At 41.5% G+C, this 13,805-nt stretch overlaps 1 protein-coding gene across 1 annotated transcript in view; it reads left to right on the forward strand.

The window, feature by feature from the left end:
* LOC126108400 (nuclear pore complex protein DDB_G0274915) overlaps positions 1-13,805 on the forward strand; it is a 137,181-nt gene that overhangs the window by 53,727 nt on the left and 69,649 nt on the right. The window contains exon 7 of the mRNA XM_049913610.1: positions 9,089-9,380. Within this exon, the coding sequence (XP_049769567.1) occupies positions 9,089-9,380 (292 nt within the window). The remainder of the gene's footprint in view (positions 1-9,088; positions 9,381-13,805) is intronic.

Raw genomic sequence — 13,805 nt, forward strand, 5'->3', positions numbered from 1 at the left:
GGTGAACCTAACAGTTAGATCTTACTTCTGTAGTCCAGTACATTGTGACTTTATTTGTTTCTCCATATACTATGCTACTGGAGTGAAAACTGTGTGTAAATTAGTATTCTGTTCACGAATTTCAAAAATAGTTGTTTTAGGTGGTGTGGACATACCTCACTTTGAAATTTCATTTCAGTGAGTGGTGGTATTCTGTGTGCGACAAAGTTTACTTACGTAGTTGCATTCTTGGGATCAGAATTGTGAAGTTTATTGTGGAATCCCATGTGCTGTTGAGAAAGAAGTGTCTTTTTGTAATATTTTGTGGACAAATTTTGTTTTGTCTGTTCACTTCTCCAACATATTATACTATTTTTGAAACACAAATTATCTCCTATTGTATGAGATGTTTTGTTGTTTGAGACAGAAACTTACTTGCACTTTGCTTACTGCACAAATTGTGGATCAATTGAATGGAGGAGACCTTGACGTACTGCACTTGGGGCTCAAGGGGAAGTACTGGTTGGCACAACATTTAGTAATGAATGTTGTGAACATTTTCTCCACAATTTAAGACTCAGAAATCTAGGGACGTGCAACAGGGAACTGACAACACGATAGCAATGAAATTGCGTTTTGTGAAAAAATGGCGCTAAAAAAATTTGACATTTCCCGTCTTCAATTCAGATGTAGTATATTCTGGCTTTCTGTATCTCGGATGATATCATAACCTCACTTACACCATTCGGTACTAGGCAAAGCAAAGTTCCACATCTCTACTTGACTGTGTTATGTGACATTTTCTGGTGTGAATCGACCTGTATTTGATGGAGTGTGTCTACTAAAAACTGATGTGGCTGCATAAACAAATTGTTCTCTCAATGCTTTGAATCATTAGCAGTAGTGAAAATTTATTAGGTTGTTCCAGAATACGGTGTTCTTGCCAGTTATAATGTATCCAGAAAGAACTATTGAGTTTTTCCAGTTAAACAAAAAATAATGTACATCTGAACACAGTTACATAATTGTCAACTGCTCTGTGCAGCTCGTATTACAAATATACACTAGAGTATTGTAGCTGGCATTAACACCGAAGCCATGATGGATTGCTGAGTAACTCAACTGTTTTTATGCTTGTGCTTGGAAGTCCGGTCTTGAAGTTGTCTTGGGAACTGTACAATTTTATCACGGTCCTTCAATTTCCACATTCTGAGTTTCTCCTTTTATGCCTCAAATGTTTAGCTTATTGAACCTTGAAGCAGCCAGTGACGAGACTGTTGATCACTTTCCAAGTAAAAGCTAAGTATCACTTTAACATTTAGCAATCTATTTTGAACTTGTTTCTCAATCAAAATATAGTCCATAAGAGAGTAACGAGGAGTTCCCTATTACAAGGTTGTTCCTCATACAGTAGTCAAGAAGAGCCTATTAACGTCTCGGTTTTATGCATCCCACCCATATCAACCTAGAATACTCTCGTACGTATCTCTTGCAGTCTCCACTTCGGCGTTCGTATAATCTGTGATAATTGTTACTACCTCCCATACTCTTTCCTCAAGGTCCTCTTCGAAATCTTCTTCTATTTCTCCTCCTCCTCCTCCTCCTCCTCCACAATCAGCCTGTGGTGAATAGCAATGAATGATGTTTATATTTTGGGAAGAATTTAATTTTTGCCTGATGTGATGAATACAGTCAGAAACACCACATGATCTTTCATTCAGTGATCCATAATAGGACTGACTCCATTTTTTGCTTGGGGTATTTCTGATGAGAATAGATACTATCCCTCCTTTAGTTTGTTTTCTTCGTATATCTTCCATGTGGCTTCACTGAGACCAAGTGTGTCAATTTTCTTCATTTTCATAAAGTCTACACATTCATCTGTTTTGCCAGTTGAGGTGAAAATATTGACTGTGGCAATTCTTACTTGAGACGCATATCGAGTTTCGTGTGCGTTCCACTTCGATTGTGGCTTGGCATCGGGTTTTGCAGTGTCATTACCAGAGGTAAAACATGAATCGTTTTTCTGAAAAATACAATGTTTCCACACAAGGCTTCTTTTGGTTTTGAAAGCAGTTTCGTTTGTTCAGTTGCTAGCTCGCTCTAGCCTTTGGAGTTCCCACTCTGTCACAGGGCAGTGGTTTCCCAGAGAGAAGAGTCACTTCATCTGCCAGATTTGCTGTACTGAAATCTACTTCTGCCATTAAGGTCCGCACTTGTGACTCTGGCCACGGGTTCCGTGCTATACGTCACGAGACTGGTCCCCACCTGAACTCGGCCGTTCTGTCACTCTGGCTCTGTGAAGTGTAGGATCCCACCCCTGCGACAGGCAGGAATTACTCGACTGGAGGAGTAGGGAAACTAGCCCTATCTCGCTTGAGACCAGTTAATTGTTTTGCACGATGCTACAACCAAAATTTTATGCATTCCACACGCACGGGTGGGGAAGCTGGTCGGGTGCAGGGCGGCAACACTTTTTACACTACTGCCTCTGGCTCAGTACTAGTGAAGAGAGTTGAGCACAATTTGCCAGATATTATTGTAGCGAGATGTGTTTCAAAGTAAACTTTAAACTAAATAAAAAATGTTAACATTTTTATGGCATTTGTCGAATACATATCTTTTTATTTACAAATGACGAAATATTTTGTGCCGTATGGTTTGTTGTGTGCAGAATGCTCATGTCAGATCATGAATCTGTGACTTTTCTTCAACTTTTTTTCCCCCCGTGACAGAAAAAAAATTGCAACAAAATGTTTATCAGTAGACATTATGTGAACTACATTTCTGTATAGGTTTGGGGGTTTGTCATGGTGCTGTCGTAACAAATTCGTGCTGTTGTAACAAATTTGTGCTGTTGTAATATCTCTACTCGAACGGAGTACTCTTTCATAAATTACTCATTTCTAGTTGCATTTCTTACAGTGCCTGGTGCTACTGAAAATAGCGTGCTAAATAATTTCAATTCATTTTCTGTGTCGCACAGTTTCTCAGACTCTGTCTCGAAGCTGTGCAGGGTTTTGTTGATAAACCACGAATCTTGTTGTGATGTAGTTGTGGTGATAGGTGACTTTCGAAAGAAGTAAAGTACTGTGTTCGTGTACGAGTAAATTTACTGACCTGTTAAAGTAGTCCTTGTGGTTTCATCCTCTTTCAGAGTCAGTTACTGACTGTTTGGTGCTTCGAGTAGCAGTTGTTGTTCTTGTTATTGTGCGAGATGTCGGATGTCATCGTGGAATCCCCATATTTCATTGGCACAACTGACTGACATCTTCAATTTGACAGACATGATTCTGAGCTATGATTGAAGCTTCCTATTTGTTTCACTCTAAGTAGCAAACACGAAGGCTTGAAGCTGCCAAATTTGGTGGCCAGTAACGAAGGTAGAAACCTCGTGGGAATGACAGCTGCACCATCTGTCGGATGATGAACTGAGGACATCGGGACAAGTGCAATATCTATTGTTCTTGATGTGCACTGCTTTTGGCTGCAGTAACTTCTGTCGTAAGCAGCATCCTGAAATACACATCCGTGCTGCCGAGTGACACCCTCGCCATTGCCAAAATATTTAAGTCGTCCCTTGTATGACCTGTAGTTTCTCTTTACGGTCACTGTCACTTTAATATTGCCTGCGGCAGATTCCACGTTCTGCCAATTTAGAATCCAGTACTTCTGTTCACGAGATTTGTCACACTGCACCTTCCGCCAACCGAGAAACTGAGATCTCTTCTAGGCTCAGTGAAGGCGGTCTCGGTTGGACAGTGCCTGTCATTTATAAGATTCCTTGTAGCTGTGGGAAGTTGTACATTGGACAAACTTGCACCGTGGAAGATGGATATGTCGAACATCGATGACACGCACATTTGGACTGGCTGGAGAAATCTGCAGTAGCCGAGCGTTGGCTCAGTATCGGCTGTAATATGGCCTGCAAAATTACCGAAATGCTCATCTTCGCGTGGGACAGTGTAATAAAGAAGCAGTGGGAATTCACATATCGACAAATATTTTGAACGGAGACCGCGTGTTTCAGCTTTGCGCACCACGGGATCTAGTGCTGTCAGTATTAAAGTGGCAATAGTGGCTAAGGGAAACTGTCGGTTGTGCGAGGGATGACATTTTAGTGACGGCTCAAATATTACAGCGAGAATGGTCACACGGCAGTGCACAGTAGGAACAACAGCCTTTACACGTACACTGAAGTCCTCATTTTATGCTCTGACAGGTTGCACAGCTGACCTTCCTGCTACCCATTCAGAAACCTTTGATATTGGTCACCAGATCTGTCATCTTCGTGCTTGCACATTTCGTACTTACGAGGGACACCTGTGACCTCGAACACTTGGAACTGCACAAAACTGTGCTTAGACTAACACTCTGTGTCACAAAACAGCAGCAGCCTGTGTCATTTCCGTGGAAAACTGTGCAGTTGGCTGCTAGCGCCACGAGATGGTGGCATATTGCAGCTGCACGAAAAAGTGCTCGAGCTGTGTGAATGTATTCTTGGAGTGTTTGCATGTGAGTTACTGTCTCAATTGTGTACACTGACATCGTGAAGAGAATTAATCCTATCAATCCTGTCTGCATATTAGGAACAAATTTGTGACTTGCCGAATATGGAGCTGAAATCGGAGCTGGGGATAGTGGGGGTGACACGCTGGATAGATATACTGATTTTGAAAGGCAATAAGAATCTGAACGTGAACATGAGTATTCGAACAGAAAACAGACTGTCACAGTAACAAACTGTAAAAGAGCATTTAATATCACAGTTTGGTAGAGCAAAGTCGTTCGGATCTACAGTTCACTGTTGGCATCTGCAAATGTGGGCACCAGATGCATCTAAAATGATCGGCTCGGACACTTTCAAAATTTCAATTTCTTTTGTCGACGATCTTAAGGCTGAATAGGGCATTTCGTCCAGGTGTATTACTACATTTGTCACACGTAAGAACGTGTAAGACGATAGTAGTATGCATAAGAAGGCACAATAATTTGTGGAGAAAGTGAACGTGCTTATGACAGAGAAGGGTGTGAAGAAAGGAAATGTTTGGAACAGTGACCAGAGCTAATTCCAGTATGAAATGTCTGTGTCAACACTTTTTCACAGAGGAGAGAAAACTGCAGCCACTGCACTGAAATCTGTCCACAGCTCTATCCACAACTGCGCAATTGGTGTGGCTTTATCAATGACAGACAGACAGAAAACAAACTGTACATCTGTTTTCGAGAGGCTCGAGGCAGTTTGAGCCCAGATATTTCAAAGAAACTTGAAACACCCTGCCCACGAAACATTCAAAAGTGGAAAAATGACTAAAGAACACACGAAACGTTTACCAACTTCAGTCCTCGGTGAACACGTAACGAGTGAAAAGAGCCTATTGCTGTGTGATTCCTGGTCGGGCCATACAGATTGTACCCTTATAGATGCACATTTTCCAAACAGAGATGTTACGCTGAAGATATTGTCACTGATAACGATGAAGTATTGCCAACCCCTTGATGTTTATTTCTTGTGATATTGACGTATCCGTATCACCATTTAAAAATGTAATTCGTGTTACATTTTGTATTGGACTGCTTGAATCCATGAAAGTGATTTTGAATGTAAAAATGTGGCTTTAGTGAGCTGTGAAACTTGTTCTCTTCCACTTTGTTTTAACCTCTTCATCAAAATCCCACATTTACACTATGAAGACCAATATAAGTACTGTCAGATGTGTGGGTTTTACACAATTATAATTACTTTAATCAGAAGGTTTTTGAGGCTTTTTGACGCTCGATTGAAAATGTAGTGATACACTGATGTCATTAAATTATGCACGATTTCTGTCGTAAGGTATTGATATCGTGTCACTTTGTTTCTCTGTATTAAAATGTCACTTGCGATATAATGCAACGTTTTGCACGCAGTTGACACAGACCGGTGTTGTTTATTATTATTATTCTAAGCACGGTTCTGTGCAGTTCCGAGCATTCTAGGTCAGAGGTGACCCTCGCTAGACTGACACGAGTAGGGGTCTTCGGCAATAGCTCAGAAGTGTGTTCATCGCAGTTGCTTTAATGAATTGTTGTGGGGATTTCACAACTTCACCATCTCACCCGAGAACCATTTGTATCGTTGTCGGGGAAAGCCTGAAGCGACATTACTTTGAATAGTTTTACACCAAACCGATAACCGATGAAGTAGATGCATATTTATTTCCACTGTTCTTTTTATAAAGTAAAGCCCACGTTTGTAATGCAACTGATCAGTGGACCACACAGACTTTTTAGGAACCTAAGTAATGCAAACAAGTGACAATAATATATAGTCGTACTCCATAATTGTTCACTTGAAATTTACGTGAATGTTTAATCACATCTCGGTGACAGTTCAGCACAAATGAACATAATATCTGTGCACAGTGAAGGCATATTCGAGATGTACGGTACGGATGTAACTGAGTGACTGTGTATCCTAGACTACCCACAGAGAATTTCTGGAAAGTTAAATTTTCTATTTGAAACATTCCATTAACGTGTTACTGTAGTAAAATTAAGTAGTTTTTGACAATAGAAAAATCAGTGATCTTACGGGAACCGATGTTACCACTGCGGCGAGGCCGTCGGCAGTGACTGCGTCTGGAGCTAGAAAGAATAAGGTTCAGTGGTTGCACAGCTTTCAGTATTCAATGTTAGCTCGAGGTGGTGTAAAGAACGACACCGCTGCACAGTGAATGATTGCAAATGAATGATTTCGAGTGACAAATCACGGTACACAGTGTGGCAATACGATGAAAGGTTTTAGTTTGTCGAATATGTGGAGGACATTACCTACCGTAATGTTTAGTGCAAACAGTAAAGTGTGGAGAGGTATTGGGGTGTTTTTCACGGGTAGAGGACGGTCCCATTATTGCGCTAAAAAAATGGTGAATGCAGAAGAATACGAAAGCATTCATTTTACTGCTTTGTTTACTATGTACAGTAGAGAAAGTTTATTGATAATAATTGCTCGTATCAGTAAGGGAGTGCACCTCTCTGTAATGGAATGCCAGTGATTCAGTGGTTTACGGATTGTAACATTCCCGAAATGGATCGGCCTACACAGAGTCCCGATCCGAACCCTAGTGTTAGAGGCCGGTAAATTCTCCGGTTTCACATCTCGATTGAGAATGGGTTGGCATTACTCTACAGGCATTCGGACACTTCGGAAAGTGCCTCCAGTGAAGTTCGAGCTGCCATAAAGGTGGGCACGCGTCATATTAACGTCCACTAATAAGTGTCTGGACACCTATGATCCAGTGGTTCCTGTATTGCATATGGAACAGAGGACAGTGAAGGAAAAGATGGTGTTTATCGTTGGTCATATATTATATCAAGTGGGGCCTTTTCTCCCGTGTTACGTTTCACTCATTTTACGCACAGATGCATTCATTTTATCATACACTGAAGTGGCAGATCCCGTGGGATATCTCCTAATATTGTGTCGACCTTCTTAGTGCTCGGCGCAGTGCAGCAACTCGTTGTGGCACGGACGCGACAAGTTGTCGGAAGTTTTGTGCTGAAATACTGAACCTAACTGCCTCTATAGCCATCTATAACTGCACAAGTGCGACCTTTGCAGGACTTTGTGCTCGAACGACCTCTCGATTATGTTCTGTAAATGAAATTTTCACTCCGCAGTGGAGTGTGTGCCGATACATAACTTCGTGCCAGATTAAAACTGTGTGCCGGACCGAGACTCGAACTCGGAACCTTTGCCTTTTGTGAGCTATCCGAGCACGACTCGTGCCCCGTCCTCACAGCTTTACTTCCGCCGATACCTCGCCTACTACCTTCCGAACTTCACAGCAGGTCTGCTGCGAAACTTGCAGAACTAGTGCTCCCGGAAACGAGGATATTGCGGAGACACGTCTTAGCCACAGCCTGGGGGACGTTTCCAGAATGAAATTTTCACTATGCAGTGGATTGTGCACTGATACGAAACTTCCTTTAAGATTAAAATTGTGTGCCAGACTGAGACTCGAACTCCAGAGTCTTTTAATCTGCCACGAAGTTTCGCGTTCCGTAAATGTTCGACGAGATCACATCGGGCAATCTGGGTGGCCGACTCGTCGGCTCGAATTGACCAGATTGTTCTTCAGACGTACCGTCGTTCGGCAACGTGAAGTCCGGGAACGGCTGCAGACGGTCTCCGAGTTGCCGATCGTAACCGTTTCCGGTCGATAATTGTTTCGGTCGGACCGGCAGACACAGTTCACTTCACGTACACACAGCTCACACCACCGTGGAGCCACCAGCGGCTCGCACGGTGCCTCGTCGACCGCTCGGGTCCACAGCTTTGTGGAGTCTGCGCCACACTCGAACCCTACCGACTGAAATTGGGACTCGTTGTGACCGGGCTACAGTTTTCCAGTCGTATAGGGTCCGACCGATACGGTCACCATAGACACTTGTCGGTCATCTCCGGCCACAGTTCACTACTGTCGAATTTTGCCGCACAGCCCAGGTGGATGAGTTCGTTATACGTCTCGCATCGATTTCTGCAATTTTTTCACCCAGTTTGTCATTTAGCACTGACACATCCTCACAAATACTGCTGCACCCGTTCGTTAAGTGAAGGCAGTCAGCCACCGAGTTGTCCGTGGTGAGTGGTAATACCTGAAATTTGGTATTGACACTGTCGATCTCAGAATATTGATTTCCCTCAGGATTTCTGAAACGGAATGTCCCACGCACCTAGCTCCGACTACCGTTCCACGTTCATTATCTGTCAATTCCGTGCAGCTGTAATCACGTCGAAACCCTTTCGCGAGAATCCCCTGCATATAAATGACAACTCGGCCGATGCACTGCCTTTTTATACCTCGTGTACACGATATTACTGCCACCTTCGTACGTGCGTATCGCGATCACGCGACCGTCGTTACCTCGGTGTACTCGTTACTTAGTAGAGCCTTTCCTCAGAGTGCTATATTTAAGTTTATTTTAACATCTCGTCGTATTCGGAGAGGCCGTTCGCACGTGACGGAACGAGTCGCAAATGCAGCACAGAAATGCCGCCCGGCAGCTAGCCTGCCCCGTACACCTGTCCGGTGGTGCTAAACGGTAACGTACTCTATTTACTCAGGAAACGCCAGTTCGGAGGAGGTCGGCCGAGACTGCGGTAGAGGACGCCCCCGCGAGTGCGCCGGCCCGCGCTCCGACACCCGCGCGGGACACGGGGGTCTCCGCTGCCGACGGCGAGGATGTGACGCCGGAGCACTGGAAGAGGCCGAAGGACGCGGACCGGGACGCCGCCCTCCCCCACCGGGCGACACCTCACCCTGCGCGCAAGCTGGTAGGCACGCGCGACCTCGCGGAGCAGCGGCGTGCCGACAGGTCGGCCCTCGTGGGGCTCCTCACTGTCATCGGCAAGGGAGGTGAGTCGGCTGTCGACTTTGTCGGGCCCACTGTGTTTGCACCTGTTGCCAATCGGTGTTGTGATTAAATAACTTCCAGTATTATGGATCTCAATAATGTTGAACATGCCCTGTGTTTCTGTTGTAGGTAAAAGGGTGTAAAGTGTAACAAATAAAATATAAACTTCCTGACAGTGTGGTTGCTCAAAAGATAATAATAGTAGTAGTAGTAGTAGTAATAATAATAATAATAATAATAATAATAATAATAATAATAATAATAATGTATGTTCTGCCAGTCGTAAAAGGCGACGTAAAGAACAAACCACTAATAGGGCTAACCCCCCTTTTACTATGATTAGTTGGTTCAGGACAGAACTAAGGAAGCCTCGGACAAGCGCTGTCACGGTCGGGGACGACGCTTGAACCCTATGCCTGTCCAGAATGGTAACGACACTGCTAGCCAACTGGAAAATGATTTAAATCCAAATAGAGGTGTTTTGCAGGATATGCTTCCTGCAACCACTCTAGAAGGAAAACAAAGACAGAGGATGAGATGGTCAGATGAAGTTAACCGACACCTCATGTTCTGTTATTACCGAGCAACAAACTTGGGAACCAATACAACTGGATACAGATCACAAGTATACACAACATTTATTACCAGATACCCAGAATTAAAATTTTTAACAGAACGACGACTAGCTGATCAGATCCGTGTAATAATCAAAAATAACAGGATACCCCAGTCAGAATTAGCAAACGTCAAACAAGTACAACAAATACTGGAACAAAATAATGTGCAATCAGAAGAAAATACAGTAATGGACTCAAACATCCAAGAGCAAGCAAACAAACAAAGAACAATACGCATCAATTAAACAATCAGAGGAAAACGAAATCTTAAGACAGCCACCAGAACAAGCACAAATAGAACACGAAGAGACACACATGTTAGATATAGAAGAAAAATTTCAGCTGACATATATAGAATACAAAGACACAAATACAGACATTAGACCATTCTTGCATAGACCACCAAATAACCCACAAGTCGAAACAACAATAACTATCAACACAATCATACACAACAAAATAAATGAAAATACAACTATGGAAGAGTTACAACTACTGGTTTACATAGGAGCACTCACTACACTAAATATACACACTAGGCAGAGATCAGAACCACCCAAGACACAGAAGAAACCCACAAAACCAGCATGGCAACACAGGCTACAGATCAGAATAGAAAAACTGAGAAAAGACATCAGACAGCTAACACACTTTATAAGAAATGAAATAACAGACAGAAAACAAAAAAGTTTAGTAAAATCTCACAACAAGAAGCGATAGAGCAATTAGATGAAAAGAAGCAGAAATTACAAGCATTGGCCAAACTACTTAGAAGGCACAAAAAAAGTGAAAATAGAAGGAAACAAAACCAAACACTCAACACAAACCAAAAGAAATTTTACCAGACAATGGATAACACACACATTAAAATAGACAATCCACCAAGCATAACGGACATGGAACACTTCTGGAGCAACATATGGTCAAACCCGGTACAACATAACAGGCATGCACGGTGGATACAAGCAGAAACAGACACATACAAGATGATACCTCAAATGTCTGAAGTGATAATTTTGCAACATGAAGTCACCCCAGCAATTAATTCTACGCACAACTGGAAAGCCCCTGGAAAAGATGAAATAGCAAATTTCTGGCTAAAGAAGTTCACCTCAACACATTCACATCTAACTAAATTATTTAACAGTTACATTGCAAACCCATACACAGTCCCTGATACACTTACACAAGGAATAACTTATCTGAAACCTAAAGATTAAGCAGACACAGCAAACCCAGCTAAATATTGCCCCATAACATGCCTACCAACAATATACAAAATATTAACTTCAGTCATTACACAGAAATTAATGACACATACAACACAGAACAAAATTACAAATGAAGAACAAAAAGGCTGTTAGTGTACCCCACTCATGGTTACTACAAATATTGGAATTATACAAAGTAGATCCTAAATTGATACAGTTCCTAAACATAGTAATGAAAAGCTGGAAAACCACATTTAATATCCAAACAAATTCAAATAATATCACATCACAGCCAATACAGATTAAGCGTGGAATATACTAAGGAGACTCATTAAGTCCTTTCTGGTTCTACCTTGCTCTGAACCCACTATCCAACATGCTAAATAATACAAATTATGGATATATAATTACTGGAAGATACCAACACAAAATCACACATTTGCTGTTCATGGATGATCTAAAACTACTGGCAGCAACAAATCAATAACTCAACCAATAACTAAAGATAACAGAGGTATTCAGCAATGATATAAATATGGCTTTTGGAACAGACAAATGTAAGAAAAATAGCATAGTCAGGGAAAACACACTAAACAAGAAGATTACATATTGGATAACCACAATGACTGCATAGAAGTGATGGAAAAAACAGATGCCTATAAATATCTAGGATACAGACAGAAAATAGGAATAGATAATACAAATATTAAAGAAGAACTAAAAGAAAAATATAGACAAAGACTAACAAAAATACTGAAAACAGAATTGACAGCAAGAAACAAGACAAAAGCTATTAATAATTATGCTATACCAATATTGATCTACTCACGTGGAGTAGTGAAATGGAGTAACACAGACCTAGAAGCACTCAATACACTTACACGATCACAATGTCACGAATATAGAATACATCACATACAATCAGCAACAGAAAGATTCGCATTATGAACAGGTAGACAATTTAAGAAAATTCTTTATAGAATGAGCAGAAACTAGCAAAATACACAAAGCAATCACTCATTTAAATACATCGGCTACACCATTGCAATTTCATAATCACTTTTACAACCCTTTAGATCGCATAACATCAAAAGATACGAAGAAAGTAAATTGGAAAAAGAAAATACTGCACGGCAAGCACCCGTATAATTTAACACAGCCACACACAGATCAAGACGCATCCGACATGTGGCTAAGAAAATGCAATATATACAGTGAGATGGAAGGATTCATGATTGCAATACAGCATCAAACAATAAACACCAGATATTACAGCAAGCATATTATTAAAGATCCCAATACCACAACAGATAAATGCAGACTTTGCAAACAACAAATAGAGAGTAGATCACATCACAAGCGAATGTACAATACTAGCAAATACAGAATACACCAGAAGACATGACAATGTAGCAAAAATAATACATCAACAACTTGCCATACAAAATAAGCTAATACAACAACACGTTCCCACATACAAGTATGCACCACAAAATGTACTGGAGAATGATGAACACAAATTATACTGGAACAGAACCATTATAACAGATAAAACACCACCACATAACAAACCTGACATCATACTCACCAATAAAAAGAAGAAATTAACACAACTAATCGAAATATCCATACCCAATACAACAAATATGCAGAAGAAAACAGGAGAAAAAATTGAAAAATACATCCAACTGGGTGAGGAAGTCAAGGACATGTGGCATCAGGATAAAGTTGACATTATACCAATTATACTATCAACTACAGGAGTCATACAACATAATATCCACCAGTACATAAACGCAATACAGCTACATCCAAACATAGGCAGGGTGTTTCAAAAAGGTACGGCCAAACTTTCAGGAAACATTCCTCACACACAAATAAAGAAAAGATGTTTCGTGGACATGTGTCCGGAAACTCTTAATTTCCATGTTAGAGCTCATTTTATTACTTCTCTTCAAATCACATTAATCATGGAATGGAAACACACAGCAACACAACGTACCAGCGTGACTTCAGACATTTGTTACAGGAAATGTTCAAAATGTCCTCCGTTAGCGAGGATACATGCATCCACCCTCCGTCGCATGGAATCCCTGATGCGCTGATGCAGCCCTGGAGAATGGTGTATTGTATCACAGCTGGCAACAATACGAGCACGAAGAGTCTCTACATTTGGTACCGGGGTTGCGTAGACAAGAGCTTTCAAGTGCCCCATAAATGAAAGTCAGAGGGTTGAGGTCAGGAGAGGGTGGAGGCCACGGAATTACAAATGTCTACTTGTGTGTCCTTTTTTCCCCTTAGGGTGAATCTTTCCGCTCCCGGGATTGGGGTGACTCCTTGCCCTCTCCCTTAAAACCCACATCTTTTCGTCTTTCCCTCTCCTTCCCTCTTTCCTGACGAAGCAACCGTTGGTTGCGAAAGCTTGAATTTTGTGTGTATGTTTGTGTTTGTTTGTGTGTCTATCATCCTGCCAGCGCTTTCGTTTTATATATATAAAATAGAATTCCGTGACTTACCAAACGGGAAAGCGCTGGTAGATAGACACAATAAAAAAAAAAAAAAAAACACACACACAAAATTTCAAGCTTTCGCAACCCAC

This window comes from Schistocerca cancellata, chromosome 11 (genome assembly GCF_023864275.1).
Source record: "Schistocerca cancellata isolate TAMUIC-IGC-003103 chromosome 11, iqSchCanc2.1, whole genome shotgun sequence".
NCBI lineage: Eukaryota > Metazoa > Arthropoda > Insecta > Orthoptera > Acrididae > Schistocerca > Schistocerca cancellata.